At 42.2% G+C, this 25608-nt stretch overlaps 3 protein-coding genes, 1 long non-coding RNA gene and 1 other non-coding gene across 24 annotated transcripts in view; 3 read left to right on the top strand and 2 right to left on the bottom strand.

Annotated features, from left to right (window-relative positions):
- The first annotated feature begins 591 nt into the window (after positions 1–591).
- Positions 592–665, top strand: trnai-aau (transfer RNA isoleucine (anticodon AAU)). Its single transcript has one exon. It is a non-coding gene; the product is annotated as a tRNA-Ile (tRNA).
- A 2106-nt stretch (positions 666–2771) lies between these two features.
- Positions 2772–8623, bottom strand: maip1 (matrix AAA peptidase interacting protein 1). 3 transcript variants are annotated; one of them, XM_025904139.1, is made up of 7 exons: positions 8479–8623; positions 8112–8239; positions 7359–7597; positions 7200–7271; positions 5412–5538; positions 3838–3985; positions 2772–3733 (listed from the first exon to the last, which is right to left on the bottom strand). In XM_025904139.1, the coding sequence occupies exons 2-7, from the start codon at positions 8230–8232 to the stop codon at positions 3655–3657; spliced, it is 786 nt and encodes a 261-aa protein (XP_025759924.1). In that variant the 5' UTR covers positions 8233–8239; positions 8479–8623; the 3' UTR covers positions 2772–3654. The 3 variants fall into 3 exon arrangements, with proteins under 3 accessions (XP_025759924.1, XP_025759925.1, XP_025759923.1); XM_025904140.1 differs by lacking the exon at positions 8112–8239 and having other exon boundaries at positions 8479–8564; XM_025904138.1 differs by lacking the exons at positions 8112–8239; positions 8479–8623 and having other exon boundaries at positions 7359–7805.
- LOC112844239 (uncharacterized) lies at positions 5557–6683 on the top strand. Its single transcript, XR_003216986.1, has 2 exons — positions 5557–6450; positions 6611–6683. It is a non-coding gene; the product is annotated as an uncharacterized LOC112844239 (long non-coding RNA).
- Positions 8286–12141, top strand: tyw5 (tRNA-yW synthesizing protein 5). The gene is made up of 8 exons (XM_003458372.5): positions 8286–8537; positions 9891–10045; positions 10233–10302; positions 10377–10421; positions 10541–10678; positions 10764–10851; positions 11161–11277; positions 11352–12141. Exons 1-8 carry the CDS (start codon positions 8457–8459, stop codon positions 11663–11665), a joined length of 1008 nt encoding a protein of 335 aa, XP_003458420.1. The 5' UTR covers positions 8286–8456; the 3' UTR covers positions 11666–12141.
- A 959-nt stretch (positions 12142–13100) lies between these two features.
- Positions 13101–25608, bottom strand: part of lrrfip1a (leucine rich repeat (in FLII) interacting protein 1a) — a 48270-nt gene continuing 35762 nt past the window's right edge. For 7 of the 18 annotated variants that reach the window (XM_013266217.2, XM_013266216.2, XM_013266212.2 and 4 more), the window contains 10 exons: positions 25307–25438; positions 24827–24853; positions 24598–24723; positions 23725–23796; positions 22979–23149; positions 22053–22145; positions 21728–21820; positions 21463–21555; positions 21206–21350; positions 15929–19604 (listed from right to left, as the gene is read on the bottom strand). In XM_013266217.2, coding sequence (XP_013121671.1) covers positions 16414–19604; positions 21206–21350; positions 21463–21555; positions 21728–21820; positions 22053–22145; positions 22979–23149; positions 23725–23796; positions 24598–24723; positions 24827–24853; positions 25307–25438 — 4143 coding nt within the window. In that variant the 3' untranslated portion in view covers positions 15929–16413. Of the gene's footprint in view, positions 14090–14196; positions 14302–14883; positions 14964–15055; positions 15171–15340; positions 15391–15928; positions 19605–21205; positions 21351–21462; positions 21556–21727; positions 21821–22052; positions 22146–22978; positions 23150–23724; positions 23797–24597; positions 24724–24826; positions 24854–25306; positions 25439–25608 lie in introns of those variants that run through there. The other 11 variants (XM_019352881.2, XM_013266223.2, XM_025904137.1 and 8 more) reach the window with 8 other exon arrangements.

The following is a 25608-nucleotide window of genomic DNA, read 5'->3' on the forward strand; positions in this document are numbered from 1 at the left end:
ACGGTGCAATAGACTTTAATACTTGAAATGTGCAATTCCCTTGTATCTTATTCCTATTTATTCTATTTATCCGTTTCGTATATTTTATTTATATATGTCTCTGTATTTATATATGTGTATATATAATATTCTGCTCACGTTCTGTAACTTCTGTCGGTGCTGTGCTATTGGAAACCGAATTTCCCAGAGGAACCCACCCGAGGGATTAATAAAGTTTTATCTTATCTCAACAGCATTACTTAGTTTTTGCCGAGACTATTCTTACAAAGCAGCCTTTAGTGGTTCGGATTTAAGTCTTTGCCGTCATGATTCTAATATTTGACACCACATTGGATCCAAATTTGGTGTAGATGAGTGTATCTTGCGACAGAATGGCAACATTGTCTGTTTCTACTCTTTTTTTAGCCACATACCAAAGCGTCCCAATAAATTCAGAGTGGCCCGTACGGGGATCGAATCCGCGACCTTGGTTGCCATATTATTAGCACCACACTCTAACCAACTGAGCTAACCGGCCCTACATACTAACAGTTAACACCTTTGACACACATGAGAGTCAAAAGTGAGGGGACCGGGAACTTATGGCCATATGGCCGGTTAGCTCAGTTGGTTAGAGCGTGGTGCTAATAACGCCAAGGTCGCGGGTTCGATCCCCGTACGGGCCAGTCTTTTTATTGGCGTATATAATCAAGTTTAAAACCATCGCGCGAGTGTATCAGGCAGCCAAAGTGTTTCTCAGAACTCCTCTGTCTGAAAGTGAACAACAACAAGAGAATTTAAACACAAGCTCTGACACCTGCAGTCTGATAGATGCCGACAATAATCTAAGTATAGAGAATGTTTCAAGTGCAGTACTTAATTGCACTGTGGCTCATACAGGGTTTTAGATTGTTTTCTGTAAAGTGAGCGCAATACGAATTATTCTTGCCTGCTTGCTTTAGTGACAGTGTCCTTGGCATGTGTGGACTGTACAGGGAGTACAGAATTATTAGGCAAATGAGTATTTTGTCCACATCATCCTCTTCATGCATGTTGTCTTACTCCAAGCTGTATAGGCTCGAAAGCCTACTACCAATTAAGCATATTAGGTGATGTGCATCTCTGTAATGAGAAGGGGTGTGGTCTAATGACATCAACACCCTATATCAGGTGTGCATAATTATTAGGCAACTTCCTTTCCTTTGGCAAAATGGGTCAAAAGAAGGACTTGACAGGCTCAGAAAAGTCAAAAATAGTGAGATATCTTGCAGAGGGATGCAGCAGTCTTAAAACTGCAAAGCTTCTGAAGCGTGATCATCGAACAATCAAGCGTTTCATTCAAAATAGTCAACAGGGTCGCAAGAAGCGTGTGGAAAAACCAAGGCGCAAAATAACTGCCCATGACCTGAGAAAAGTCAAGCGTGCAGCTGCCAAGATGCCACTTGCCACCAGTTTGGCCATATTTCAGAGCTGCAACATCACTGGAGTGCCCAAAAGCACAAGGTGTGCAATACTCAGAGACATGGCCAAGGTAAGAAAGGCTGAAAGACGACCACCACTGAACAAGACACACAAGCTGAAACGTCAAGACTGGGCCAAGAAATATCTCAAGACTGATTTTTCTAAGGTTTTATGGACTGATGAAATGAGAGTGAGTCTTGATGGGCCAGATGGATGGGCCCGTGGCTGGATTGGTAAAGGGCAGAGAGCTCCAGTCCGACTCAGATGCCAGCAAGGTGGAGGTGGAGTACTGGTTTGGGCTGGTATCATCAAAGATGAGCTTGTGGGGCCTTTTCGGGTTGAGGATGGAGTCAAGCTCAACTCCCAGTCCTACTGCCAGTTTCTGGAAGACACCTTCTTCAAGCAGTGGTACAGGAAGAAGTCTGCATCCTTCAAGAAAAACATGATTTTCATGCAGGACAATGCTCCATCACACGCGTCCAAGTACTCCACAGCGTGGCTGGCAAGAAAGGGTATAAAAGAAGAAAAACTAATGACATGGCCTCCTTGTTCACCTGATCTGAACCCCATTGAGAACCTGTGGTCCATCATCAAATGTGAGATTTACAAGGAGGGAAAACAGTACACCTCTCTGAACAGTGTCTGGGAGGCTGTGGTTGCTGCTGCACACAATGTTGATGGTGAACAGATCAAAACACTGACAGGATCCATGGATGGCAGGCTTTTGAGTGTCCTTGCAAAGAAAGGTGGCTATGTTGGTCGCTGATTTGTTTTTGTTTTGTTTTTGAATGTCAGAAATGTATATTTGTGAATGTGGAGATGTTATATTGGTTTCACTGGTAAAAATAAATAATTGAAATGGGTATATATTTGTTTTTTGTTAAGTTGCCTAATAATTATGCACAGTAATAGTCACCTGCACACACAGATATCCCCCTAAAATAGCTCAAACTAAAAACAAATTAAAAACTACTTCCAAAAACATTCAGCTTTGATATTAATGAGTTTTTTGGGTTCATTGAGAACATGGTTGTTGTTCAATAATAAAATTATTCCTCAAAAATACAACTTGCCTAATAATTCTGCACTCCCCATATTAACTCTGCTATACTTTTGAAGCAGAAAAATTTAAAATATGTTAATAATTAAATTAAAATCTATATACATCATAACAAATATATGAAAAAAATCTAGAAAAATAAAATGTTTTACTAATTCTGAGATTAAAATCACAAATTTATAAGAAAAACTTAAAATTTTTCTTATATAAAGATTTCAGTTTTGTAATTTTGGAAATGTAGTCTTTCCTTAAAAAAAACAAAACACCTCTCTCCAATAGTTTTATTTTTTTTTTTTAAACTTAGAACATCCACAAACACGCTGTCATCATATATAACAACAAACGTGTCATAAACTGCAGAGGAGCAGCACACACTTCATTCCTTAAATCTTTAATAAAACCGAAGAGTCTGCTGGAGCTTCGTGAAGCTGCCTTAACCATCAGAGACACATGTACAGCAGGTACATACTCCAAAAACTCCAGAAGGCAACGGGTCAGGAAATAAATCAGAGACAAAAAACAAAAACAAAAAAACGCAACGTACATCCTGATCGCAGCTCCACAGTTACAGAAGCAGATGTCGGTCGGTCTTCTCTGAAAAACAGTGAGTGTTTTCCCTCAAGGAACGATTTCACATGAAGTGTTTAATCTCATAATGTGTTCAGCTTTTAAAATGAGAATACACAGCAGCAGATCTAAGACTGAAAAAAGATTTAAAAAATCTCAGTGGTTTCAGTCACTTCGTCAGACTCAGGTCAGATTGAGCTGGGAGACATTTATCGCATCAGCACCATCACAATGTGTTCATTTCAAATCAGCTGGTCGCTGTTAATCTGTCTGAAGACCCCACACATCTGGGATCACATGACTGTTAACTGGAAGATAACACTTTCTTCCTGAAAGTGTTTGACTTTTGAGAGCAGGGGTTACAAGCCTAATCAGGCTTGAATCTCTAATTTCTATGTCATGAAAGAGCGAGGAAATAAATCAGGAGTTCAAGGTGGTATTTAGTAGAGCGGCTGTGATTGGCTCCTGTGTCTTTGCTTAAGTAAATTGTGGATAAATCCAACTTAGTCCTTTTTGTTGAGGAGCTGAGTCTCACTCCCCCCTTGTGGATAATCTTGAGCTGTGACTATTTTCCTTTCAACACCACCTCAGTCCAAAAGCTTGGAGTGCTCTATCCTGGTGATGGTCCAGTCTGGAGGAACTCCTTTAGTAAACTCCCTCTGGAATCTGTCAGAGAGGTAAAAGGAAAGATCAGCACGACTCCAAGTAACTGAAAAATGTACAGAAATATTTTTTTAAAAAAAAGAAAAAGAAAAAAAAAAGATACTCACTCATAAATTGCAGTAAGCAGTCTCTTAGTCTCTGGTTCTCCTTCCCCAATGGCCACCTGGAAGATACGAGTTCCCTCCATGGAGTCTTCGGGAAGGCGCGCGCTCGTTAGATACCAGAAACGCATCAGGATGCTGACAAACTTCCTACCTGGAAAAGTAAACAGGTCATTTCCACCTTTATTTATACAGGTAAATCTCATTGCACATATACACTATGTTGCCAAAAATATTCACTGTCTGCCTTCACACACAAATGAACTTGCGTTACATCCCATTCTTAATCAATAGGGTTTAATATGTTGGCCCACAGCTTGGACAGTCTCCAAGACGCACATATGTGAGTTCAGATACTGCTGTTGGACAAGAAGGCCTGGCTCAGGACTCTGTGCAGGCCAGTCAAGTTCTTCCACACCAAACTCGCTCATCCATGTCTTTATGGACCTCGCTGTTTGCACTGGTGCGCAGTCATGCTGGAACAGAAAGGAGCCGTGCCTGTGCCTTCCCACAAAGTTGGGAGCATGAAATTGTCCAAAACATCTTGGTATGCTGCAGCATTAAGAGTTCATTTCACTTGAACTAAAAGGCTGAGGTCAACTCCTCCATCAATCCGATGGATGAGTCTGAGTTTGGCGGTTGGCATCGAAGAAGAAGTGTCATCCATCACTCCAGAGAACAAGTCTCCCCTGCTCTAATACAGCTAATACAGCTGCTCGACCATGGAACCCATTCCAGGTGTATAAAATCAAACCTAGGTGCAACGCGATCGTGAGCTCACCCCCTTTCGAATCCATTCTAGGTGCTTGATTTTATACACTTGTGGACATGGAAGTGACTGATTATGGACGGGTGAGTGAGTGCTCACTATAACGTACGTCCTGGTGATATAGTGTATAAGAAGTACACACATCTATTTCTGTATTTAAAGCTTCCTACACCCCATCAAAAATCTATTCTTTTTTTAAACAGCATGGCGCTGCACTCAGCAGTCCACCACAACCACAACAAGAGTACGATTGTGTTTGCTAGGGACTATTTTCAGCTGTGGATTAATACAGTATCTGAGGCTTTGTTGTACCAAGTGAAAACAAACATGGTCCGTGTTCATCTTAAGGAAGGAACATGTCACCCCAGTTTTAAACCTTGTTTACAATCGCAGCATTGGCTGCTGCACACGCCAACTGTGATATCATCATTCGTAAACATTTATACTGACATCTGCAGACTTGCTGCGAGTCAGAAAAGACATCAAGGTCAGCGCTGTTAGGAATAGAAGATGCCAAAATAGGAAGCAAAGCGACCGTGGAGCCCCCGCCCCACACCCGAGCTTCTCATCTTTTCCAGCGTCTGTCTCTCTGTGATCTGGGACTGGATCAAACCACTGTGAAGCACGAGGGGGAGTCAGCTTATCAAAACTTTAAAAGGCCTCTCAATGCTCCTTTCTTTAGGGTACGTTGTGGGTGGTTGGATGTCTGTAGCACAGTCTGAGTCCTCAGACTTCAGAGGAAACTCACAAGCAGGTTTAAGGCCTTTCAGACCGTCTTACCCTGCCAGTAATCCTGACACTTCATGCTTACCATTGTCATCGTAGAAGATTCCCACATCCCCAGGGGTTGTGTACATGATCTCATCGGGCTCTGCAGACAGTGCTTTCTTATAGTCGGAAGGCAGCAGGTTGCACTTTTCCTCCAGCTTCCCAATCAGCTGCATGGTTGAGAAATTTAGAACAAGCAAAATAAAAAGCACTTTAAAATCATGAGTTTATCTTTTAAAACGAGGACATATATTGTGATTATTGCATATTTATTAGCAAACCCCTGAACCGAGGAGTTAGTCTTACTCTGGAGTCTATTAAGGTGATTTAGACCTGACTTTCAAGTATTTTAAAAGCACTTAGCAAGCTCTGTGTCCTTCATACATCTCTATTCTGTTATGCTACTCTGCTTTCTAGCCTGAAGCACAAAACACAAACTGGCAGACAGTCTTAAAGATGGACAGGTGTAATAAAATGAAGCCAATGCTAAGCCTTAAACCTGCATTCCTTTTGATGGCCAGTAGGGGCCGATTGCTCTGCTTGTCTGACTGTAAATAAGTCTGCACGGCCATTAGTTACCTCGCTCTGTGACAGCAGTAATTTCAGGATGAGTTCACGGTCTCTCATGAATTTAAAGTCCAACTAAATAAAGCGTGATGGTCGTCATGTTCGAGGAGGGTATGCTTTGTCATGTGACCGACCGTTTACTACCCAGAGGAGATGTACTATCCTTGTTTTCTCAGTCAGAGAAAACAAAAAACCCCTCAGCTCAATACTCTTTAACAGGACTTCACCAACCAGTGAAACAACAACTAGGCAGATTTGTCCAGAGAGGCAACAGGACTGAACTTTGCCATGGTGTCTCTGTTTGTTTAATAGGACTTGATAGGGCGATGGTGCTGACAACTCGGGTATGTTTCCAACAGCACCTCACGTCATCCGTTGTGTTTACCCTGGCTTTTTAATCACAAGACACCCTCAGCTGAGGTAGACCTCCTGCAGTGTAATCAGACCTGGGTGATTGCAGGGTGACTGGCAGCCCTTCACACTTCAGTGACAGCCATGATCTTTTGGCAATTGTGGTAAGTTCCTGAATTGCCCTCCTCTGGGCCTGCTGCAGCCCAACCTTTGAGAGATCATTTTACCTTCCAGCCCTGCTTCATTTGATGTTTATCAGTTAGAACAAAATAAGTCATTCAAAATCATAACTTCTCTCTCTGGGGCAAATTTCTTATCCCACAGAGCTAAACAGCGACACTCCCACACATTAATAATCCCCTAACAGGGTTTATTAATGTGGGCATCTCCAGCTTCAGAGGCTCCGGCTGTGGCGGTCTGATGTGGTAAGTTCACTGTGCAGTAAACAGAAACTGTGTTGCCACAGCAAATAGATGGATCTGCATCCACCTCACCCCATATCCTACATCCTCCTCTGTGACACCAACCCTCCTCTTGTCCTCCTTCACTACATCCATGACAATTCTTTATTCAACATCCTTTGCCCAGTATATCCACTGTCCTTCCTCTGCACATTTCCAAACCATCTCAGCCCATCCTGAGCTCTCCCTCTGATGTATTCATTTCTAATCCTGGTTACGCCTAATGACGATCTTCAGTTCTGCCTCCTGTTTTAATGCATTAAACGACTCTGCATAATTTACTGCAGGTACTTTAAATAGATTATAACGTTAAAGCTCTTGCACTTTTAGGCTACTTGAGCAACATTTTCTTTAAGCTCTGTAACAGCCCACCGATGCCCTCATTTCCTGCGGTCCTCCCCTCTGTTACCAGGTGAATCTGTGCCTGATGCAGGTGTATTTAGCGTACTCACGTCTTTAGCTACGAGGCCCTCCAAGGCTTCAAATTGGCACTGTGACAGCAGCCTGGAAACATGAGAGAAGGCCTGCAGAAAACAGCACACCATCATTAATAACACATTAACACACGGCATGGAGGAAATCTGGGCTCTGCAGCTCAGCCTTCCACTCACCTGCTTCGCCCCCTCCGTGAACTCCTCTATACTGAACTCTTTGTCGAAGTACGTCCTGATGAGGAAGTAGTAAATCCGGGTGCGGAACCAGATGAAGGGGTTCGGGATGCCGACCACCACCACCTTCTGGTGCTTCTGCTCTCCCCGGTCCGAGCTATAGCGACGGACCGCTGCTGCGACAGCGGCGGGAGAACAGGGAGGTAGTCGCCTGTTACCGAGCCGGTTCAGGACGAGTCGCTCTTTGAAAAACAGACGATTGAAGGTAAATGTTGACTGCAACCTGAAACAACCTCTTAACATGGGCAGCGCCATCTTTTTCTGTAGGTTTGCTGAAGTCAGAGAGCGTCTGATAAAGTGAAGAACTGCCATTCTTTGAACTTCGGGGTTTCATAGGGGGCGCTCGCTAGATAGGCACCTAATGTTTGTAACCAACATTGTCAGTTTAACGAGGTAAACGTTTTCCTTTGGCTTACCTACCTTTCTAATATTTAGTTATCGCTTGGAAACTGGAACTACTGAGGAATAACCGACCAATCAGCACGCATTAGCAAAATACTAGCGTTTTATGAGCAAATCGGCTTCCCGTAAGAAAAGCTAACGGACATAAGCGTCATTTTTATCTTGGGTGAGACACACTATTGATGCTCTATTTGTGAAAATAAACAAACAAACAAACATGGGCTTTTTTTTGTTTTATGATCATTTATATTAAGGACCAGCCTGAGGGCGTCCTCTGCTGCTCCTCCTGCTGACCCGCAGCTAGCTTATGTACAATGGAATTAACAGGAAGTGGACGGTCTTTCCCCATATCTGCTCTGGGCGAACCCTTCTTGTCCATCCTCTTGTATCTTCCGGTTAGAAACACGTCACGCATTAAAAACCTGCAAACAGATATTCATAAAACACACAGTGACGCAGTTTTTTAATGTCATTAAAATAAATCTAGCAGTTACGAATAATTTAAAGTTTATTCCGCTTTTCTTTTAAAGCCAACTTTTACAGTCATTTTTCGTTTCTATGGGGAAGATTGATAACGTAACACCCAGTGTGAGTGTTTACAATCACTGACTGAAGACTTTCTACGTTAAATCATGTTAAATGGAGCTCCAGGAGAAAATACCTGTGCCGGTCTTCGCAGCAGCAGACAGGGAGGTGTTTCTAAGGAACATTTATCCACAGGTGAGACGGATGTGCTTCACTGCACGAGGGCAGGGCCGCAAGAAACGCAAGAGCAGTTCACATGAGCACCACCACACTCACGCATACATATTTAATTCTCCACCACAGCCTGCTTTATAAAAAGAATCCCGCCACTTCTTATTGCCACAGAAAATACATTATAAAAGTAAAAATTCTTAAATATATATTCTTAAAATACTAAAACTGCTCCTTATGCAAAATCATATAAATTATGTATTGGATCATTATTGTTAATTTATTTACGTGTATTTTGCTTTAATGCTGCAGCTAGAGATCATTTAAATGATTTATATCCTAAGCCAGGTAAAAGGAAGTTTATTCTGAAGGGATGTGAGGTCTGAGAAAGTATATTTTACTTCCTCTTCCTCCTAAAATTAAAAAGCTGATCTTCAGCATTCAAGCTAACAAATTATTCAGGCTGAGGTTTAATTTGGGTGTGAAAAAGATACTGAGTGTGCAGCTTTTCTAGACACAATCCAAGACAACAGGAAAACTTTCACAGTAAAAACAATCCATTTGGACTTTCTTACTAATACTTCACTGCTATCAGGGAAGTTTTAATGCATTCAGTGTTGTGTCTCAGCCATCCCTAATTTCTTTGTATTTTGCACAAAACATGGCAAATAGAGGCAGCAATTTATTCAGATACACATACGGAAACACATTTTATAAGGTAAAAACAGAGTTTGTATAATTCTAACAAGCTTGAAATTCAATATTTATTCTGACCACCTGTATTCTGAAATACAGCCTGAACTCTGTTTTGCAGCTTTCTTTAAGAAGTCTTCAGGAATAGTTCTTCAGGTTTCTTGAAGGACATTTAAAACTCTTCTTTGGATGGAGTTTCAGTCTAGTCCCTGTGTAATTTGGCATTCCCCATCCTTTTCTCTCTGTTTGACCTTCTTAAGAATCTTAACAGCCACCCTTCCACTGAGAACATCAGGGAACAGACACATCTCAAGTTCTGTGTCAGGTCTTTGCTGGATTTGTTCCTCTCTCTTTATCTGTTGTAGATATTTTTTTTAAGACCTGCCGCTTTTTCTTTTGTCCTCCACTTGTCCATTTTTTTTTCATTATTTTTTTTAAGGACACACTGCACACCATGCTGAAATATGCCAGGTTGTCATCAATTAGCTCTTTGGGAATGATCTTGTTGGTACAGAAATACAGTTTTAATGCTATTGGACTGTGTTATGTTTTTCTATTGTGTTATCTTCCACTGTCCAGTGGGGGTCAAATAAATTGCTTAACTTTTGGATCGTAGGCACGTTAATTTGAAATCAGTGAGAAACACTGAAGTGAAGTGTCTCCTCGGGTTTGTCATCCCTGCAGCGTCGACCGGCTGTTCTCAGAGGCGTGTCTCCGGGTCCCTGCCTGGAGAAGTGGACAGTTGACTATCTTGGAGAAAAAGGAGGAGACAGGGCGGTGAAGATTCACGTGTCCACGGTGCCACAGATGGATTTCCTTCACAAGAACTTTGCCTACAAGTAAGCTGACATGCACACACAAGTTTGTACTCTTTTTAAGAATAGAGCATTTTATTAAACCAACTCTGAGTGTCACACAGCTCTTTAAAGCTACAAAGGGCCAATATGTCCTCACAGTGATAGATGTAAACACACAGATGCAGAGAGTGGTAAACCTCCAGACTTGTCATGTGCTCCACGTTGACAGGACTCTGCCATTTAATGAATTTGTGAAAAGAGCATCAGAGAAGAAACACTCTGACTTCTTCCTGTGTGAGGTGAGGATCAGAAAGCACATAATAAAATACACAAACGTATTCTTTTAATGAGAAACTGATCGGTTTGGTTTCAGGATGAGAGCTACTACCTTCGGTCGCTGGGGGAGGACGTCCGAAAGGTACGAAGAGGACTTTCAATCTCACAAAGAATGGAGCCTGATGATCTATTTTTTTGATACATTTCAGCAAATATAAAAAAAATGTCCTTACTACAGGCGCTTTCTCTTCTCTCCTGCAGGAACCGGCTGACCTCAGCAAACAGTTTCCAGGCTTGGCGGAGGACTTTCACATACCCGACTTCTTTGAACCTGAGCAGTTCTTCTCCAGCGTGTTCCGCATCAGCTCCTGCGGTCTGCAGCTGTGGACACACTATGATGTGAGTTTCAGAGGCAGCTGTTGCAGGACTGTCGGTGTATTTTTCTAAACATGCACGGTCCTTTTTTGCACTTTGGTTTCTTTAGGTGATGGACAACCTGCTGGCTCAGGTGACTGGAACAAAGAGAGTGGTCCTCTACAGCCCCCAGGATGCTTTGCACCTCTACCTGTCAGGTTAGTAGCTGTAAAAAAAACAGGACTTCCTGTTAGTTTTAATGCTGAAAAAGTACCGCATCTACTGTGTCCACTCACAGTAAAGAGACAGTTAGCACCAAAATCACATGAAGAGATTTTCCAGATGATTCTGCTACGAGTTGCCGGTTTTTTGGAGATATCTGCAGGATCTTCTCACATTAGAAGAACAAGTACCTACTGGTTTAGCGTTTAGGTTGCTAAATGTTGGTTTTTGAAGATGCAGGCTAAAGTTATCCACCAAAAAGCATGAGCTTGGTTAGCAGCGTGTTTATCATTGTTTCCCATTAGGCGATAAGTCAGAGGTTTTGGACATTGACGCCCCCGATCTGAAGCGGTTTCCTGAGTTTGTGAAAGCAAAGAGATACGAGTGCGTGCTGGAGCCCGGAGATCTGCTTTTCATCCCCGGTAGGTGGAGTGCTTCATTCCTCCTACAGCCAAACATGAAACACGACTGAACCCAGTGTCCTTGTTTTCCACAGCTCTATGGTTCCACAACACGCTCGCTCTGGAGTTTGGAGTGGGCGTTAATGTCTTCTGGCGCCATCTACCTGCAGACAGCTACGACAAGAAGGACCCGTACGGTAACAAAGACCCTGTGGCTGCAACGCGAGCGCTTCAGGCCCTGGAGAGGGTGCTTCACACTCTGGATGAACTGCCAGCAGAGTATCGGGACTTCTACGGGCGGCGCATGATTCAGCGCATTCAGAAGAGGACGTACTGCGACAGGAAAATAGACACGGAGCAGAACTCTGAGACTACGTTACCCAGCAGTCCATTTACTAAACCTGGATGAGTTCTGAGGCATGTGAAGTATCCAGTAAAGCAGCACTGCTTTGCTCAGCATGGAGGTCGACTGTTGATAGTTTGACTGTGTGTTGTGTAAAAAAATTGAAATTGGAGCTGAAAAATCAGACAGTCCACAGAGGAAACATGGATGCAGCTCACCTGTTTTTTCCTTTAATAAAGCTTAAAGACTGAATGGAAAGGGGTGTGGCCACTTCTGAATGGCGATTGACAGCTTGACCATGTTTGTGGTGATACATGAAGAGAGATAAAATACTGTGCAAAAGTCTTGAGCTAACTCTTATATTTTGCTTCTAAGCAGTCAGACTTTCTTGTAAATTTTTAAAGTGGGTGTGAGCAATGGTCCTCCAGCTCTCTAAAGGTGTGTCTAAGGGTTTTGCTTGGACATTGGCTGCTTTTTCACTCATTGTCAGTCCAGTCCTAGTGCCTGACCCTTTCCATTATTACCCTTTGGTTGTAAAAGGCTGATGAGGTATTGTTGTCAACCTGCCGGGCAGACAAGCGGACACCCAAGTTTGCGAATGCGATAATGTGAGAACCAAATGACGTACAAACCTCAAAGTGACACCATAGGTGCAGCTGCTAAAAAATCTCAGACAAGTTCGAATCCAAGTGACCTCAACCTCAAGGTCAGAGGTTTTCTGAAAAATCATAACTTTAGAAAAAGGGGTTGTATTAATCTCCTACAAGGCTGAGGGGTAGAACTAGTGGCCGCCAGTATTTTTGAATTATTTGTTATTTAGGACAATTAATGCTAGGCACCTAGCTCAAGAAATTAACCGGTATTGTGTCAACAGCAAGTTGTATTTTATCTTTAGGTACTCTTTTACTCGCAGTCTGTCACAAAACATGCCAAAGACAACAGGTTAACAGAAAAATTGTGTTTTTGCACCGACAAGGTGATTCTCAAGCTATTAGCCAAAAACTTGGCATATTTCAGTATGGTGTGCAGTGTGTCCTTACGAATTTGAAGAAACTTGACAAAAGAAGTGGCAGGCCTAAAGACCTATATGCAGCAGATGAACAGTATCTGAAAGTCATGTTTTTAAGAAACAGGGACAAATCTAGCAAACACCTGACACAGGACGTGAGAGATCAGCTGATCAGCTGAAGGTCCAGCGTTTCCACTGAAGCCTGGTCAGAAATGCTCTCTGCGGACGGGTCGCTGTTAAGAAGCCATTCTGAAGGAATATAAAACATGGTGGAGGCTCTGTTATGGTGTGAAGCTGAATTTCAGTCAGTGGTGTTGGAGATGTCAAAACTGATGGACCTAACAAGGAAAAGTACAGTCAGATTTTGATGCAACGTTCAGTACCATCTGGCAAGCCTGTGATCGACAACCGCTTCATTTTTCAGCATGACAATGATCCCAAACATGCTACCAGTGCATTAAAAGCACATCTAAATAGAAAAACAGCAAATGATTCAGTTTGAATTTTTTTATTGCACAAAGGTTACAGTTCTTTGCTTCCTTACAAACAGTTTAAAGCTCTGTAAACAGTGAAGCAGCATCTCCCCAGTGTGCTCTGTATCTCCTGCTAACACCGCTTTGTGAGTCCCTGTCGTCACATTTCGTCAGTAAGTCTCAGCGTTTACGTGAGTGCACAAGAGCCAACCAGTGACCGACTACGTGAAGCAGGAAGAAGCTCCGAGATACGATTGTTTCCCAGAAGGAGACGGATACACGCTGTGGGCAAAAACTTTCAGTAAACTGCTGGCTACGTGAAAAACTCCAAAAATGTTCTGACTGATCAGATCACATTCGAGGTGCTACAAAAACCATCTTGCATAGTTGACAAAACACCCAGACTTTAACCTCAGTTTAAAACTAGTTTGGCTTTGGATGCAAAAGAAAAAAAAAACCCAACAACACAAAGCTGAAGGTAACAGTCTGAGCCGTGGCTAACGGCGCTGTGCACCGTCCTGAATTTCTCTTCCCTCCGTTTGAGTTAGGAGACGAAACATCTTGGTGAAGAGCAGCAGAGAGTTGGGGGAGGAAGCGCAACATTTTGTGGGCCCGGTTCTGGTTCAGCCACAGTCACAATGAAAGTACATGAACGGGCGCACCCCTCAGTTCCTTCATGTACTTTCTGGGTGTGTGCACGATGCTACGAAAAACACTCATCGGACAGAAAACAAAGAAATGGCACATGGCTTGTTGGTGTTCTCTATTCTGTGGATAACTATGTGTGATTTTTTTGTGTTTTATTAAGGTTGTTATTAGGCAGCTGAAAGAGAAAGCCGGATGATTCCCCTTTTAAGCCAGTTTTTGGTTAAAATCACGATGAAGCTGCTGCAGTTGGTGCTATGGAGTCTGCGCCATGCCGCGGCTGGACTTGATCTTCTCCAGTCTTTTAGAAAGGTGGCTGTTGTTGGACTCGAGCTCCTCGATCTTGTCCAGTGCCGATCGCAGCTGTTGGATTGAGCAGGAGGAAAGAGAACAGATTATCTTTTGAATAAGAGCCGGAGCCTCTTAGATTATCCAGCTTCTAATTCTGGGGTGAGAAAACGATACTCTACCTCTCTCTGGAGTTTGCGTTTCTCGGCCTTCAGGTCGTCCTCAATTTTTTCAGCGTTCTCAGCAGCAGACTTGTAGCGTGTCACCTGACCCTCAAGTCTGGTCACCTGCATAACAAAGAAAAGTCATGATTTAAAGCTAAGCATTTAAGTCTTTATAGGTGCTTTAAAGGTCTTTAAAGCAAGCATTTTATTTTGAAAATTTAAAAACTTTGACACTCCGTATTTGAAAAGCCAATTAAAATATGTTTGAGAGATAAGTCTGAAATGTTTTGACAAACAAGCTTTCATCAGTGTCACTTTTACTTCTAAGATCCAGCTAGCGCTAAGCAGCAGCCCCGGCTCGTTTCATCTTGTGTTTGGCAGACTGGTTAGTTCATTGTTTTACTGGTTCAGCTCCCTCTCCAGTGAGTTTTAAACTGCAGATGGTGAGCTTCAGCTCCCCAACAGGAACCCCACATACAGGTGGAGAATTTGTTTATCCAATGCTACATCTAGATGGGGAGCAGAATGAGGAGTTGGGGTCTGACCAGAGAACCAAAGACTCACAAAGAGCCATCTGACAGTGAGGGCCTCTAAACACAGACCTGCCCTGCATGCAGGGAGAGATAAATGAGCTAGCTGATTAGCAGTGACTGGAATTTCTAAATAAAACACACACAGCGTATTTAATGATTTTTATCTGCTTACATTTTGTTCTAACGCCGTCGCTTCTTGCTCTGCCTTCACGAGTTTGAACTTCAACTCGCTGATCTGCCTGTTGGAGTCTCCTGGAAGGAATTTAAAAAGAGATTTAAATTTTTTTAAAATCATAAACACAAACTTAAAAACTAGAAGGCTGTTTCTGATTTATTTGACTTACTCTGTAATTCCATTATGTTTGGATCGTTTCCATTTTCAATAATTTCAGCATCTGGGCTGATGTCTGTGCTGTTCTTCTGAGTTTTCTGTTCCAATTGGGCTTTTAGTTTCTTTACCTGTAATAGAGGCATCAAAAGACTCACCAGTCAAATCTGTTAAAAACAATTTTAAAAAGTACAAAACAAACAATGAATTTAAAAGAAGACACAGGAGGCACTGGTGCAACTGGAGAAGTAAAAGATTCATACAGATGTGTAAGACAGACTTAAAATATAAATCTGCTCACCTGCTCTATCATTTTCTCACGCTCATCCACCAGTTTCCTCAGACGAATCTCTGAAATTAAAGCACATATTTTAGAAAAAAAAGAGAAAAGAATCGCAGCATATTTGCAACTTTCTAATAATTACAATGACTTTGTTCCATCTTAAAAAGGAAAATAAAATCACATACCAGGGGTGGGAGGACCCGGAGAGATGACAGGGAGGGGGCTGGGGTTGATGCATGCAACAGAGCAGGCATCCAATGAGGGCGTGATGGAGCAGTGTGTGAGGGATGGGAGGGGGGTGTTAGCATGCACAAACTGTGGAGAGGAGGGGTCAGTGCAAGAGCACACAGCTTCCTGGACTATAGTCACACTGCATGACAACACACAATGAGCTACAAAAATGATATTTAGGTGTAAATGTGAAGAATAAACATATCTAATTAAAAATATTGTCATTAAAAAAACATTTATTTAGAGCAACATTTCAAACAGGTAACAGCAGGGTGTTTATTAGCATTTCAAAGTTGTTTTTCATTTAGTGCAACAAAAAAAGAAACGTACATTAACATACATGTTCTGTGCAGAGTGTGTGAAAGCAAAAATGGCTTTAAACTAATTTAAACACTGACATGAGGGACAGAACATGTTCGAGCTCGTTATCTTAAGTCTTAATAACAATTACCCATTAATATTTATTTTTGTTGTGGACTCATGACATAAGTAGATGACGGAAATTGCACCGAGATGCGATGATGCTGTAGCAGAACCGTTGGAGAGCAATATAATCAGAGATGTGTGACATGGTACAAGCAGCAAAATAAATGTCCATCAATATCTGAATGAATGTTACCTGTTATATCAAGTGCATCATAGCCTGTGTATAAGCCTACAGTTACCTTAACAGTTTAGATCTTCATCTTTCCACAAATTGTTTGTTTTGTTTGCACAAATGAGCTCAATGAAAAGAAATTAAGAAAATATACAAACTTACATCAATATTTATTTGGAAAGAATCAAAGTGCTTTGAGGTTTAAACCGCTTTCTAAACATCAGTAAAATAACAGTTAAGGCATGTTAAGCACATCTGTAGACTACGACATCTTACATTCCTCTTTGCCCTTTCCTTTGCCTTTCTTTCCACTCTTCTTTGACTCCTTCCCTGACTGTGCTGCCCCTTTATTGCTGCCCGCTTGGTCTGCACTCTTTGGTAAATCCGCATCTTCATCCTGCAACGCATTCTTGACCACATCTATCCCTGCCTCTACTAATGAAGACACAGTCTGGTTAATGTTTTCTGCAACAGCTCCCGGCGCTCCAGCGCTCAAGACTTCCTCTGAAGCTTTGCCTGGCTGGTCTCCTTCACCGGCTTCTTCTTTATGTGCGTTTTTCTCTTCTTCACACACATTTTCCAACTTTTCTGAGGTAGCTTCCTCATGAGCCACAGAGTTTTGGTCTTCTTGAGGCACCGTATCTGGGTCTTTATCTGCCTGGTTACCTCCATCACTGCCTTCAGCTGACTTGTTTTCATTTGACTCGGCATTACTTTGGCACAGCCCATTGTTGGTTTCATCTGCCGTTAATTCAACTCCCTCATCAATTTCTTCCTGCTCTGGATTTTGGCAACGACTCAATTCTTCAGCTGCTTCAATATCCATGTCATCAAAATCAAAAGACTGCCCTTCATCTTCATCATCCTCTTCCCCTTCATTCTCCAACTGATTATTATTTTCAGATTGGTCTTTGTTGGATTCATGCGGTTGCTCAGCTGACAAGGATGACTCTTCCTCATGTTGATCATTTTTATGTTGTGGATCTTCCACGACAGCCGATTTCTGATCAGCTGAAGAACCAGTCTCAGTAGCTTCTTTTGGAGCCTGTGGTGTATCTAACATGACAGCAGCACTGATCTCTAGTTCTTCGTCCTGCACTACAGTCTCATTGCTTAAGGCTTCAGGGCTTTCTGTTGATGACGCACCATCACAACTGTTGCTTTTTTCATCTGGATTAACTAAATCTTTGGGTTCTTCCAGATTTTTGTTTTCTAAATTATCACCATCCTGATGTGGAGATGTGACAATGGCAGGAGGGCATTCTTGTTCAGTCTCTGCTCTTGGCTCCCCATCAGCGGACTCCTCAGGACCGTCGCTGGTAACATTGATGGGAGGGTCATCTGTACCAGAGTTTATAACTTCGGATGTCTCCGTGTCAGATGAACCTTTGACACCACTCGGGGAGTCTTCAGCAGACGGTGGCAGGATGAATGTGTTGTCTTTACTCTCAGAAGCAGACTCAGAGTCATTGGCAGCAATGTCACCATTGGTTGGAACGTGTGATTCAGTGTTGCTGCTCGTTTCAGGGCTGTTTTTGGTGTTGTTAGATGTGCTGTCAGATTTCCTGTCGTCAGCAGACTCTGCTTTCTCTTCTGTTTGATCAGTATGGATGACATCACCATCAGCTGAGATACCGACCCTTTCAGGATCATCTACACTGGATGTACACTCTTTGTCAAGGCCATCAGTGCTCTCTGCACTGTTGGAGTTGAGTTCGGCTGTACAGATGTTGGCCTCTGTGTCAGGATTTGTTGCCGTTTCCATTTCTGGTACTTTGTCTGTTTCAAAGGTTTCCTCGTGGTCTTGTTCATCTTTTTCAGAATCTGTTCTGGATTCTTCAAGAGTTTCAACACTTTTCAGTGCCTCTACTGATTCTACAGTCTCTGTTTCCAAAGTTTCTCCATCATTCTGTTCTTCTGTAACGTGACCCACTATTGTTTCACTGGGAGTTTCACTGTTTTCAATACAGGCCACAGATTCCTCTTCTTCTAAGGTCTCTACTTCCAAAGTAGGTTTCTCCTCTTGATCAGCCTCTTTGGAATCTGTTTCTATTGATTCCTTGATGGTTTCCAAATGAGAAGAACTTTCAGTGGCTTCTTCTGTCTCTACTGCCCTGTCAGTCTCTATGTCCAAAGTTTGTTCTTTATTCTGTTCCTCTGTAACATCATCCACTATTACTCTGCTGAGAGTTTCTGTTTGACAAGGGTTTTCAGCAGGTGATACTTCTTCTGTTTCTTCTATCTTGTTGGTTTCTAGAGTTTGTTCGGTGTCTTGATCATCAATTTTGGAGTCTGTTTCAGTTTCCTCAAGAATTTCTGCATGAGACAAACTTTGAGTAGGTTCCTCTGCCTCTACTGTATCTGTGGCCTTTGTTTCTAAAGTTTGTTCCTGGTTCTGTTCATCCTTAACATGAGCCACTGTTACTTCTTTTTGGGCTTCACAAATGGCCTGAGTAGGTTCTACCATTTCTGCTTCTTCTACTGTGTTGGTTTCCAAAGTTTCTTCCTCATGGCACTCATTTGAAACAGTTTGTTCTTTACATTTACTGGATTCGATCGGCTCCACTGCATTGACTTCCTCAGTTTCTTGCTTTTCCTGCTCTTCCTTGACTTGATCCACCTTGGATTCCTTCAAGGTTTGATTGACAGAGCCATCGACAGTAAGTTCTGCAGCAGATCCACCATTACTTCCTGCTGGTTCTTTGTCTTTTTTCTTTTCATTCGCCGTTTCATTTTTCTGTTTGGTCTTATCATCTTGAGCCCCTCCTTTCTTTTTGCCTCTCTTCTTCTTTTTCTTCTTTTTCCCTGAAGCAGGAGTACCCTGAGGCTGAGATTTACTGGGCGTTTCCTCTGCCTCATCGTTCTCTGCCTCTTCTGCATTTTCAGGCTCAGGTTGAGCTTCAATGTTTGAAGCAGTTGGAACGGATTCATCGGTTAAATTTTCTTTTGGAGCAACATCTGCAACTTTTTGTTGAGGACATAATTCAGTATTTGTTAAATGACTTTTCTCAACAGCTTCCTGTTTGCTGTCTTGCACCTCACTGGTGTCAACACTAACACTTTTGTCATCTGTCTCGACTACATTTGGACTACTCGTCTCTTTTAAACTAACCCCCTCAGACATTTCTCTTTCTGGAACATCAGGACTTGTTACAATCTCTTTCAGCTCAAAACTACTGGGTTCTGTAGTAGGAGAGTCACTGATTTCTGCATTTAAGTCCTCACTGAGACCATTTTCTCCAGCGTTGTTTTTCTCTGCAGGTAAGCAGGTCTGTTGTTCTTCTTGTGGCTGTTCTTCACTGGATGTTTTCAGTGTGGAAACATCAGCAGCATTACAGAGAAGATCAGAGCTCATATGATTCTCTTTGGCTTTCTCGTGCATTTCTTGTTGCTGCTCTGGACCCACTTCTTCCTCTTCTCTGCTACTTCTCAACTCAGTCTCCTCTGTGTTGCCTGGGAGATCATGAAGAGCAAACGGTGATGGAAGGCCAAAAAAGTGTAGGCTTAAGACAAGACTTTCAACACTTCATCAGGAAGCGCATCAGCAGAAGTCAAGGTAAGGCAGAACACCTGGCTGATTCAAAGGCCAGAAAGAGAAGCAGAGTGCCAAGATGACCAGGAAGCACAAGAAAAAAAAAAAAGCAGAAGAAGAAAGGCAGGAGGAAAATCAAAATAAGGCTGCTGATCCCGAGTACGTAAGAGAAAAGAAGAAGGGAATACTCCAACTGAATTTTCGCTACACACACCAGATGTCGACTTTTAAAAAGAGGACCATTCAACCCTCTCACTGAAGGATGCATCAGGATTTACACACCAACACCACCCGCATTAGCAAAGTTAGTCGTGATTCAGCACTTATGTGTTTCTGGTGAAAGTGACTGAGGTGCAAGAGTTACATGAAAGCCAAGCATTAGTAATGGAAGATGATACAGAAAAAGCAAGTCTGTTAGTGGATGATATTTTAAAGGAAAAGCTTAGAGAGGTGATTCTCATTATGTTTCTAGTTGCTTCTCAGTCATATGTCAGCCTGTCTCCCACTACAGTCTGACTTCACGTTAGCCGATAATGTGCAAAACTTTGCAGAAGAAGAGAAACGTGTTTACAAACTGGTACTAAATTATCCCTTTATAACAACTGAATGCAGGCTGAATTTCTTAAACTAACTAACTTGAACTTGGATTAAGGCTTAAAGTTTGCATTGTTAGGGGCGTGGCCACTCTCATCGATAGGGTGACGCAGACACATGCAGCTGTAGCTGCTAGGGCTTACCTCAGCTAATTCAGGTCACTAATAATAAAACTCATATGGCTTGGTGAGCCTTAAAATCCATCTAAGAAGTAAGCTCGTGCTCTAGTTTTTATAACTGAAATTCTAGTACTTCATCTAATATTCAACTTAGTACTAAACAGCAGGCCTCTGTGTGATGTTTTGTGCTAAGTTTCTAGTGTTAGCTGATGACTTAGCGATCCAGTATCCTGAAGAAGTATGCCCCTTTTTATTGAAAGATAAAAAAAAAGGCCAAACTTAAACTTAAAATAAAATTTCTCAAGTTTGCTCCAGTCAAACTAGTGCACATCTTTTATAGTGTCCACAGACGGAGCATGCGCTCTGCCACAACTGTGTGGTACATGAATGTGTTTTAAATAGTTAATGGACAACAATGGAGATTTACGTTATAGAGAAAAAAAAATATATTGATGGTTAATGGTTTTAGTCTTTTTAAGGACTAAAGCTTCTGGACAGTGAGTAACTGATGAAGGCTCAATGTGTGAACTAGTTTTTCCTTTTTACCAGAAAAATACAGAGGATCACCAAGCTTATCCTTTACAGATCAGTGCAAATCAGAGTCTAAGTGATATTTGACAGCATGACGCTGGGAACTGAAGAGTTCACTCCAAAATCTGGCTCAAAAAACTCTCAAAAACTTTCAATAGTTAAAAAAACATATTCTATTTCATCGTTACTACCGTTTTGGAATGAGACTCTTGCATCAGTCGTACGCCGAGCCATGCAGTGAGAAGAAAGAAAGTTTTTAATTCCACAGTGGGTTTTACCGAGCATGCCGTTCCCCTCTGCTGGGGTCGTCTGTGAGTCCTGAGCTGGCTGGGAAGCAGGGTCTGCACTGGGGGACTCGTCAGTTTCTGCCACATCGACATCCCCATTGATGCTCAGGTCAGGTCCCAACACTATTCCATGTTTCTGCAGTTAGAATAAATTGTTAGCATCGGAAAGCACCAGAACAGCAATTCCCAAACAACTAAAGCTTACAGCGTTTTTTTTTTTTTTTTTTTTTTTTCCACACACTGAGTACCTTCAGAATATCTTTCAGCTTCACGACTTCTTCTCTGAGCTCATCGCGCTCAATTCGGATTGCATCTGTGTATTCTTTCTGTCGCTCTAAGGCCTGAGCAGAGCCACCCACCCAAAAGTGTTGCAGAGTGCAAAACAAAGTTAAAAGTGTGCAAGAAGTGAAAACAAGTAAAAACAGGCATTCAGGGTCATGCAAAGAAGATACTGATTTCATGTCAGTAAGCTGAATATGATTAAATGAAAAACTGCTGGCTCCTTGGCCATACCCCAATTTTTTTATCCTTCCACTCCACCGTCTCCTGCAGATCAGTAATTTCTCTAACAAAACCCTCCTGTTTCAAACGCAGCTGACGGATCTCCTAAACAGCAGGAAAAGGAAAGCAAAGGTGTAAAAGTGAAGGAGAATGAAAGTAAAGCAGAGCAGGTATCAACTGTGCGGGAAAAGAAGGAAAAGCTGTGAAAAGCACCCCAACATGCAGCCTCGCTGCGTGACACACTGAGTACAGGACAGACTTTTTTTCTTTTTAAATATGGAAATCTGCAAAACGCTTCACACTCATAGTGAGTGAGGGATGGGGGGGGGGTACTCACGTTTAGCAGCTCTTCACTTTGCTTTAGCGTCTCTTTCATTTCACTGAACTGGAACTGAAGCACACTGTGGGCATACTTCTCTCGCTCGTATTCCTGTGGGGAGCAAGATTTTGTTTAACAGCCAAGTAACTGACAGAGGGCACAAAAACATTACAGCACAGCTGCTTTTGGGAATTTCAGCACCTTTATTGGATACCAATACTGACTTAATGAGCTGACAATACACATGTCTCATATGTCCTAATGCAACCTTATCAGCTCTGCTCTGGTGTAATAAAAAGCAATGAAGCTCACTTATGATTTCCTTGTCTGACTGTACAGCCTCACTTCTGTTTCAAACCTCTTTAAAACACTCGGTGCATTTAAGGGTTATATGAAGCTTGTTAGATGCTGGGTTGTCCAGGTGAAACCTTTGTACTGCTTCTTATTAGAAGTTAGGATGTCAGAGCCTTGTTTGATACATAGACTGTAGATAAAAGATGCCCCCCTGTGCCTGTACTTGGGATTTTCACTGATTCACTTTCCAGACGTGGAAGCTATGTAGATATTTTTTGGATATGCAGTCTAATTTTTTTGCAGGGATTCTCTGCATGTCTATTTTCAGACATGTCTGCTTTGGGGAAACTAAAACATTCAAACTGCGCCAGGTTTTGGTTCTAGATTTTCAGCTGATCCATGACATCCTTAATTTTGTGATGTTGTAGTTCTCTGCAGACTAAAGAGGTCTTCAGTAAAGATGGCTATGAAGCTGTGGAGGCCAGCTGATAGTCTAAACAGAATTTATTGGCTTTGACAGGAGATGCCACATGAGCCAAGACACGCTAATGTACAGAATAAATAATTTTTATGATCCAACATAAAAAAAAATGACATACTGTGCTTTTTCACTTTATATTAATGGCAGTTTTAAGGACAGTCTGTCGTACCTTGACTTTCTCCTCGTACTCTCGGCGTGACTCAGTTAGCAGCTCCTCAAGCTCCATGAGTGAGTCTTTGAGCGTGTCCACCTGGTACATCAGGTTGTTTTTCTCATTGTCCAGCTGAGCGTTCGACACCATGGCCTTACGATACTTCTCCTCCACTTCTGCTAGTGCATCCTGATGCATTGACAAAGGATAGAGTCATATCACAGTTGCTAGCTCCAACCGGTAACAGCAGGTGGCTGGCACACCCTTAACCTGGTTCTTCTTCCCCACCGTCGCCATGTGCTGTTCAGCGGGCACCATTATATATATGTAGTATTTTTATTTTACTATGTAACACTCCATGAGATCGCTGTTGATGAATAAGCACTGTGCTAATAAAACTGCACTAATGAATTTAGATTAAAGTCTGAATTATGTACTTTCTGTAAGTGAAAATGAAATTAAGCACACATGCATGCACACACATCAAAAGAAAGAAAGAAGACCACATGCAGATCACAGTTATAGCATGCAACAAACACTTTTGAGCCACATGAAAGGACTGCTATTAGTGTCCTTTCACTCCTACTTATTGAGGAAGAATTGAACACTCTCTCCACAGGTTATTGATCTGTATAACAGAAGCCTCAGAGGAAAGGATTTCAACCCAGTGTGCCATAAAAGCAAAAAGAAAACCACAATAACCAGTTCAAGTCAGGGGAGACAAACCCGTTAGTTAACAGTATGGAAGGCTCTCAGGTTTATACCTTGACTTCTTTTAGGTTCTGAGTGTACTTGGCTTCCACTTCCTGAATCTGATCCTTCAGTTCGTGAATCTCCTGGTAAAGAGTGCAGCAGCAGCAGCAGCAGCAGCAGAGGTGAGCAGAGAAAGCACAGTGTGACAGCAGCAGTGAAGGTGAAGCAGAGAGTTTGGGGAACAATTAACACTGTGAGAGGACAGCTTCGCAAAGACAACGAGAATGGTAAAAATATGGCACAGACTGACAAAACAGCTAGCCCGGTTGTTGTGTACAACAGTGGTCCCCAACCACCGGGCCATGGACTGGTACCGGTCCGTGAGTCGTTTGGTACTGGGCCACAAGAGTTGAGGCTCGTGTGAAATTTATAGTTTTCAGGGTTTTTATGGTCATTTTTTTTAATCATTTTTATCGTTAACTCCGTTTCCCTGGGTCTTGTCCCTTGTGTTATGAATAAATCTTTTTTTGGTACCGGTACTAGTTTTATTTTATTGTATTTATCCACGACACCTTAAAGGTCCGTGAAAATATTGTCGGACATAAAACGGTCCGTGGCGCAAAAAAAGGTTGGGGACCGCTGGTGTACAGCACCAAGTTAGCTTTAGAGGAAAAAAAAAGCGTTTACTAACTGAGTTAAGTTTTTTTTTTAGAGGCTGTTTAAATAAACAGTTTAAATAAAGACTTTGTCTTAAAAATTTGGCTGATTGCTAAATGCAAAAAAAGCTCTTGATTTATCCTGACACGAGTCTTTCTGGTTTCATCAAACTATCTTTGAACAATAACAATCAATAACAAATAAACAACTGGTTCTCACACTGGTTCAGCTACTGTTTTGAAGCATCCCTGCTATTAGCACAATGCTCTCTGTCTACAGGACTGTACCTTGATTTCTCGTATGGAGCTCTCGGCGTCTACAGTTAAAGCCGTCTCTCCGCTTCCTCTCCGGGAGGACGACCCTCCTAATGAGGTGAGCGTGCCTGCTGTTAAGGCTGAAGCTGCTCGAGATCCCTGACACAAGGAAAAAGATATTTATAAAATAAAATACATCCAAACATATTGTAAGAATAGCATTCAGTCTTCTCCATGACTGTTTAAAAAGTGCATTTCTCACCTTCTCAAGATAATCTCTGTCCTCCACCTGTTGAGAAAGATAAACACAGTCAGAGGAATCAGAGGCTCATGAGAGGCCACAGGGCCAAGAGGATGAACTGAGGGAGGAAGGAAGTCCCACAATCGTCACTGCAGCTACTGCAGCAGTGATTTATCTTCACATCTGCTGATAAAAAGCAACACACCACACAAAATCCTCCAAGGACCGGAATCTGCCATCTATTCACAAGCAGAAATTCATCTCTGTATCAGCGTGCAAATGATTAATCAGAGTGATGTCAAAGCTCTCTCAAAATATCAAGCTAACAGCAGATCTGCGTTAAGAAAAACAACCGCACACACAGATTAACCTCGGACATAAACCCAGTTAACAGCGCTCGCTGTCTTTGCAATAATAATAAACAAAGTTAGTTTAAAAAAAGGAAAAAAAAAAAAAAAAAAAAAGGCGGCATATAAGAAATCAGGCGGGAACTCAGCTCACATCACAGCCTCGGGCTGCTGCGGGTGCAAAGCGACTCACGTCAGGAAAGTCGGGAATAGTGACATCGTCCAGGTCCCTGGGAAGGCCACTGCTACTGCTTCTCAAAAAACTGGCAACAGAGCTGCAATTGTCCTGCGACGGCCACCAGGGGGCACAACACAACAACAAAGAAGCCAAACACTCACTGAATGTTAAGACTTCAGAAAACTTTAAAAGTAATAATTGAAAAAGTACAGCAGGGGCTAAAACAGAAGAAAATGACCACTAATAATCACCATCAGTGCTGTAAAGGTTATTCATCA

This window comes from Oreochromis niloticus, linkage group LG16 (assembly GCF_001858045.2).
Source record: "Oreochromis niloticus isolate F11D_XX linkage group LG16, O_niloticus_UMD_NMBU, whole genome shotgun sequence".
In the NCBI taxonomy this organism is placed as follows: Eukaryota; Metazoa; Chordata; class Actinopteri; order Cichliformes; family Cichlidae; genus Oreochromis; species Oreochromis niloticus.

Coding starts and splice junctions, on each gene's coding strand:
- maip1 (XM_025904138.1), bottom strand. CDS start 7,727: ATGGCAGTTCTTCACTTTATCAGACGCTCTCTGACTTCAGCAAACCTA. Junction 7,272..7,358: donor TCACGGAGGGGGCGAAGCAG/GTGAGTGGAAGG, acceptor TGTTTTCTGCAG/GCCTTCTCTCATGTTTCCAG. Junction 3,986..5,411: donor AATCTTCTACGATGACAATG/GTAAGCATGAAG, acceptor TTACTTTTCCAG/GTAGGAAGTTTGTCAGCATC.
- tyw5 (XM_003458372.5), top strand. CDS start 8,457: ATGGAGCTCCAGGAGAAAATACCTGTGCCGGTCTTCGCAGCAGCAGAC. Junction 10,852..11,160: donor TTTGCACCTCTACCTGTCAG/GTTAGTAGCTGT, acceptor GTTTCCCATTAG/GCGATAAGTCAGAGGTTTTG. Junction 11,278..11,351: donor AGATCTGCTTTTCATCCCCG/GTAGGTGGAGTG, acceptor TGTTTTCCACAG/CTCTATGGTTCCACAACACG.